The sequence below is a fragment of the Mercenaria mercenaria genome, chromosome 17 (genome assembly GCF_021730395.1).
Source record: "Mercenaria mercenaria strain notata chromosome 17, MADL_Memer_1, whole genome shotgun sequence".
Taxonomy (NCBI): Eukaryota; Metazoa; Mollusca; class Bivalvia; order Venerida; family Veneridae; genus Mercenaria; species Mercenaria mercenaria.
In genome coordinates, this window is record NC_069377.1 from 34424928 (window position 1) to 34431598 (window position 6671).

Consider the following 6671-nt stretch of genomic DNA (forward strand, 5'->3'; position numbering starts at 1 on the left):
GCACAATGGCAGAGGAAAAAGTTTTTCTTATAGGCATACAGATACTAAACAGAAAAATGGCGCGAAAAAATAATGGTAGTCGCATAATGGCGGATACAAATAGTCCTCAGTTGTTTGCTCTGTAGAGCTATTTTCCTTCTTTTCTTTGCATTATTTTTGCTAAAATCACATGGCAGATCTATGCTTGACATGTAGGTAGCATTTTCATAATGAAATAACAACATGATAGAATTTTTCATGGAAACTTAGATCATACACCACCACTACAATTTGGGGTCTCATATTTTAGCTGATTTTACAGTTTGTGTGTTTAGCTGAAAATATTTTTTTGCATCAAACTTGGCCCCCATTTTTTTTTTGATTTTTATTCAGCACTGGCAATATTCTTCAAGTAAATGTAAATTACAGCTTTTTAAAATGGGTCCTGATGTGTGCTGCGGCATTGAATATGTCAATTTTATATAGAATAAAGAAGAACAGCTATTTAGTGTGTTGTAACCATTAGATTCGCTTCTTCACTGAGTAAGATATTTTCACAACTAGTTTGTTTCGATTAACACGAAGTGTCAGATAAAGACCGAAAATTATTAAGTAGCTGACAGGCAACTGTGCAAAAAGCTGCGACAGAATGAGCTGTCGGAAACGCCCTTACGATACTTGTAAATATTTTAACCAAATATTATTATATCAAATATATTATTACCAATATACTTTGGTTTTGATGGAAGTGGCGGGGATTATTATCAGTTTCTCGTACCTTTCAATAACGGCTACCGCATAGAGAGGGAGGTATATTCCTTGTCGATAAACTCTATGAGTTCATCAATACAATCTTCATCCTTGTTTTCCAGTAGATTTACTGATGGATTGAAGTATTCGCCTATGTTTCTCTTCCTTAGACGATATGCGAACAGATGCAGAAAGTTTCGGTAACAATTGTCTAGTTTTCCTTTAGACCAGTCTTTGTCGTTTGGGAATTTTTCACACATCCATAAAAGTGTTGTCTGAAAAAAGAGAACTTACATATAATGACAGTAATAATCACTTCATGAATCAAAGCAGAGATGGAGTGTGAGCATATGGAATGATATTTAGGTAAATATTACACAATGCCTGCTGACTGTTACAATTTACTCACTGACACTCCCATTGTGCTTACTTGTATAGTAATCATGCATGCTGGCACGTTTAACACGCTTGTTGACAATGATACCATGCTTGTTGACAATGATACCATGCTTGCTGGAAGTTACAACTTCTTTGCTGCTTAGACCCTGATGTCTATATCATAATTTCATTTGGCAAAATGACAGTGCCGTGTACCGTATTGGAATATTTCAACATGCCGGGACTGTATATAAGCAACATTGCACAGTTACAATGCTCACAGAAGAAAATACACGATGTGACCACACAATATGAAAGATGCAATCAGCCACTAAGCAAGTTGAAAGTAAGCATAATGCAAAGTGCAACATTGCACGTCACATTTTGATACCAGGGGGCGCAAGTTCGTAGTTTTCACGAAAGGTAACGGGAATATCTGGCCTATAACGGATTTTAATTAGCTCTTGGCTAAGTGTCAAAACAGTCATCACTGACTCAAGTTCATATTCTACGTGTTCAAAATGACAGTTTAACACATTATAAGCAATCTGCAAAATTCTGTCCTTAACAGCCAGTTTAATTTGTGAAATCTCAGGAATTTCAAACTGTAAGTCTTCCATTTATATAACACGTCACTTGTAAATAAACGCAACATTAAAAATAAATAAAGTTAAGACAAATGGCGATTTGCAAAAAGGGGAAGTAACTATTGTTAGATCTCTATACATATTCGGATATCCTCGATAATCTTTCCGGCAAATAATTATTCAAAGTACGGACAAGGCAGTCTGAAAGACAGCTAATTCCCCCGCCACTGCTATGGATAGTGAAAGGGTAAACCTTTGACCTTCAGTTGTGACCTAGACCTTGAACTGACATGGCTGACTCATGAATTCTGCACAACGTCTTGATGAGGTGATTATTTGACCCAAGTTTCGTAAAAATCCTTCAAGGGGTTTAGGAGATACAGAGCTCAAACCTTTGACCTTGAGTTGTGACCTTGACCTTGAGTTGACATGGCTGATTATTGAGTTCTTGATGAGTCGATCATTTGACCCAAGTTTGATAAAAATCCTTCAAGGGGTTTAGGAGATACAGAGTGTACACAAAATGGAAGGCTCAAACCTTTGACCCTAAGTTATGACCTTGAGCCGGTATGGCTGACTCATAAGTTCTGCACATCGTTCTGATGAGGTGATCATTTGACCCAAGTTTTATAAAAATTCCTTCAAGAGTTTTAAGAGATATAGAGTGGACATAAAATGGAAGGCTCAAACCTTTGACCTCGAGTTGTGACCTTGACCTTGAGCCAGCATGGCTGACTCATGAGTTCTGCACATCGCCTTGATGAGGTGATCATTTGACCAAAGTTTAAAATGAATCATTCAAGGGAATTAGGAGATACAGAGCAGAAACAAAATGGAAGGCTCAAACCTTTGACCTTCAGTTGTGACCTTGACCTTGAGACGGCATGGCTGACTCACGAGTTCTGCACATTGCCTTGATAAGGTGATCATTTGACCCAAGTTGATGAAAATCCTTCAAGGGGTTTAGGAGATATAGAGCGGACACAAAATGGAAGGCTCTAACCTTTGACCCTAAGTTGTGACCTTGACCTTGAGCCGGCATGGCTGACTAATAGGTTCTGCACATCAACTTGATGAGGTGATCATTTGACCCAAGTTTTATAAAATTCCTTCAAGGGGTTTAGGAGATATAGAGCAGGCACAAAATGGAAGGCTCAAGCCTTTGACCTTGAGTTGTAACCTTGACCTTGGGTGGACAAGGCTGACTCATGGGTTCTGCACATTGTCTTGACGAGATGATCATTTGACCCAAGTTTCATGAAAATCCTTCAAGGGGTTTAGGAGATATGGAGCGGACACGAAAGTGTTATGAACAGACGGACGGAAGGACAGAAGGAAGGACGGACGGAGACCACTTGTGGCGGGGGATTAAAAAACACGACCACTTGAACATAGCGCCCCCTGTTATCAAAATGTGACATATACTTTTGAAATGACATTATGCTTACTCCTATTTTGCCTAGTGCCTGATTACATTTTCGTTACTGATTGATCACTTCGTGAATTTTGTTCTTTGATACACCAGATTAACCAGTATAACCATAGCATGTTGAAATATTCCAATACGATACACGGCACTGTCATTTTGCCAAATGAAATTATGATATAGACATCAGGGTCTAAGCAGCAAAGAAGTTGTAACTTCCAGCACGCATGGTATCATTGTCAGCAAGCGTGGTATCATTGTCAACAAGCGTGGTATCATTGTCAACAAGCGTGTTAAACGTGCCAGCATGCATGATTACTATACCAGTAAGCACAATGGGAGTGTCAGTGAGTAAATTGTAACAGTCAGCAGGCATTGTGTAATATTTACCTAAATATCATTCCACAGTGAGCATATTTTAAATGAATTATTTATTCAGACATTAAAAACGTGATGGCGGCAAACGCTATTGAATAAACCTATTGAATAATACTTATTTCAACGATGTGGCCAAAAAGTATTGAGTCAATTTACAAACAATTTACCTTCAAAAGGTACGATGAAAGCCCTTCAAAGTTGGTGTTTGACTTTTTCTTCCACAACATTAATTTCTTCTTCATTATTTTAAGGCATCTCTTTCGACATGTATTATTATCATCGATATCTTTCAGAATTTCGTTTTCATAGTTTGCATATGATATTTTCCAGTACTTGTCTCCCTTTGGTACTAGATATATCGGCTGACAGGCAACTTGGTCTATCTTCTCTTTTGTCAACCATTTTCTGGTAGCGTGCCTTGGCCACGAGAAATCCCTGAAACTTAGTGTTTTGCGTGACAGGATCAGTTTGGGTGTAATATCTGCGGACATATTTGGTCTACCATTCCGTTTGAATGTCAGTGTTATAGCTGGACCTGTTGCTGCCTTATTCAAAGTCACGCCATCAAGTCCTGCAAATAGAAATAGTACTAAAATGAATAACAATTAAAGTAATGAATCACATTCATGATGAAAATTGAATAAAACATGCAGATGATTGATTTTTCCTCTTCAAAAGTTGATCCTCTTTTCTAGTTGGAGAATTTATAGTTACGCATCGCTGACAAAGTCTCAATCGAAGTGACACATCCAAGTTTCTTCTAGTTTCTGTTGACGAAGCTAAATGTATCACAATCTTATATACGAGTCACATTATGTATTAATCCAAGCACGACTTTATGTGTTCATATTTACTAAACAAAAGAAAAACGTGGAAACTTAATCTAAAAACAGCAGGGTGTATTTGTATCCCAATTAAGACACAACAAACAAATGAAATGTAGATACATAATACTAGTACACTGCATAACATACCATACACCGCAGTATCGACAAAATGATAAAACTCCCAAAGAAGTGGATATGGTAAAAGCCACTTGCGACCTCTTGCAGGGATGCAACAATCTTGAAATCTTGAATAATCGTTATTTCCAATACTAACAGCTATGAACCCATTCTGAATTTCAGGCGCTTCGTGTGTCTTAATTAACTGTCTATCTTCATGATCTTCATCTGGGAAATATCGTTTTCCTGCCTCAACACATGACGTTGGTTCCTAGAATTTAACATAGAGTGTGTTGGTGATGTGCTGCCCGGACTAAGTTTGGATGTTTATTTGTTAAACTAAAAGATAAAGTTGCACACAGCGCAGGCAGAAATATAAGCAGCAGTATCAAATTTTGATAAAGAATACAGCGAAGGTAAAATTGGATCTTTTAAAAGAATATTATGAACGACAACAAAAGCACGACATTTTTATTCTATGAAATATAGCGTGTCTATTCTACTAATTACTAGTTAATCTATTAATAAATCTAAACGTCATTAAATTATCTCCATTTCATTTTACAAACTATATAAGGTCCCCCATATCTATGGAAATATCTCTTATTTGACGATATACCGAAAATGAAACTGAAACAAATATACAGATAGCCTTAACACCACAAAAGTAATTTTTCTAGCTCTTTAACACTACATGTATATAAATTCATTCATGCACCAGTTTATTTCGCCTATATCATGAAATCTCAACGTATCTGGCTATGGTTTTAAATCTTTAGTTGCATTCCCTTCGATTTGGCGCATTAATCAAGTGATCTGATATTGTCCCGATTACTTATCCTTACGCAGTCGTAGTGGCCTTCGACTTTTGACTTAAAACCAAGACGACGGCTCTTGGACTTTAATAAGGCCAGTATGAAATAATTAGATGAAAAAATGTCGCTAAGATAAATTAATCAAAGCGGCAATGGACGTCTGTCCATTAAATATTTTCCAACTATTAAATATTTTCCAACTAGCAAAACTACTTACCTCATCTATTTCTTTACTGTCTTTATCATCATACTTGTACTCGTACTTGAAGGGTTTATTCGATAATTTAATGTCTTCTTTTGGAACTAGAATTTTAATACTAAAGTCCAACTCGTTTGCCTTTCAAACTTGAACTCCAACAGCAACAGAGCCTTCTGCAGAAACATGGGTGGAAAATCGTTTTCCATTTTCACTGTTCTTAAGAATTGTTTTTATTCTTTCACTGATGTACATCTGGTCACATTTTTTGATGATGCTTACTTTGACCTTGTTATGATAAAACTCACGAAATGATTCTAGGTGTTTCTTATGTACCAATTTCCTTTGATTCATTCTTTGGTAAGGTCCGTTGAAGTGCAGAATGTGCAGTTATAACCTGGGTTTCACAAGGGTTTGGTTTAATTTATTTCTTTCTGTTCGGATCCGTAATTTTTTGAAACGATCCTCTGTCTAATAATACCGTATAAAGGTATGAAGTTCTGACACAGAGTACACCTGGTTGTCTATTTTGCATCTTCACACTTGAAACTCCTGGTTTATGAGATTATTTGAACTGTTTTTTAGTTTCTGTAATTTTCTTCAAATGCACACCATCTAAAACGGTACAAATAACTTAAAAAATTACAAAATAATTTGGGACGTCACCACTTGCAAACGGACAGTATTTCGATATGTGAGAAGATATTATAAAACACATATTAGGCCGGTTAATTAGGCCTAATTCCAGCATAAAGGTTTAGTGATGAATTATAACTTTAGTTCATTATGCAATACAGGAAAATGTCCTCAAAAGAAATCCAAGCCACTCTGAAAATTAGGTCATATTTCAGTGCAGCTTCCTTTAGTTTTCATTGGAGCACTGCAAATTTATTTAATTAAAATCAATTAAACGAAATAGTAGTATATTTCTTTATTCACATGCATGCATTACATAGCAAGACAGTTCTAGTAGCATTTTATGAAAATTTGCTGTCACTGTTTATGCATTTTGAAACAATAACAATATTAATGTTATCTAGTACCCCCATGCCCCCCCCCCCACCCCCCACCACACACACAATAAAATAGTGAATACATATTGGTTTTACGAATTCCCTACCAATATCTTTCTTCTTGTTTTCTAACTTTGAAATACACATGTTTGTTGTTCAATCCCTTTTAACTACAATGCCGACGAGTTTGTTTAAAAAATTTAGT

The 6671-nt window shown here is 36.4% G+C and overlaps 1 protein-coding gene across 1 annotated transcript; it reads right to left on the bottom strand.

Moving 5' to 3' along the window:
* Nucleotides 1-763: 763 nt before the first annotated feature.
* Nucleotides 764-6044, bottom strand: LOC128549900 (cyclic GMP-AMP synthase-like). Its single transcript, XM_053527651.1, has 4 exons — nucleotides 5475-6044; nucleotides 4473-4713; nucleotides 3666-4069; nucleotides 764-1004 (listed from the first exon to the last, which is right to left on the bottom strand). Exons 3-4 carry the CDS (start codon nucleotides 3987-3989, stop codon nucleotides 771-773), a joined length of 558 nt encoding a protein of 185 aa, XP_053383626.1. The 5' UTR covers nucleotides 3990-4069; nucleotides 4473-4713; nucleotides 5475-6044; the 3' UTR covers nucleotides 764-770.
* Nucleotides 6045-6671: the final 627 nt, after the last annotated feature.

Coding starts and splice junctions, on each gene's coding strand:
- LOC128549900 (XM_053527651.1), bottom strand. CDS start 3,989: ATGTCCGCAGATATTACACCCAAACTGATCCTGTCACGCAAAACACTA. Junction 1,005..3,665: donor TTTCATCGTACCTTTTGAAG/GTAAATTGTTTG, acceptor CTCTTTTTTCAG/ACAACACTTTTATGGATGTG.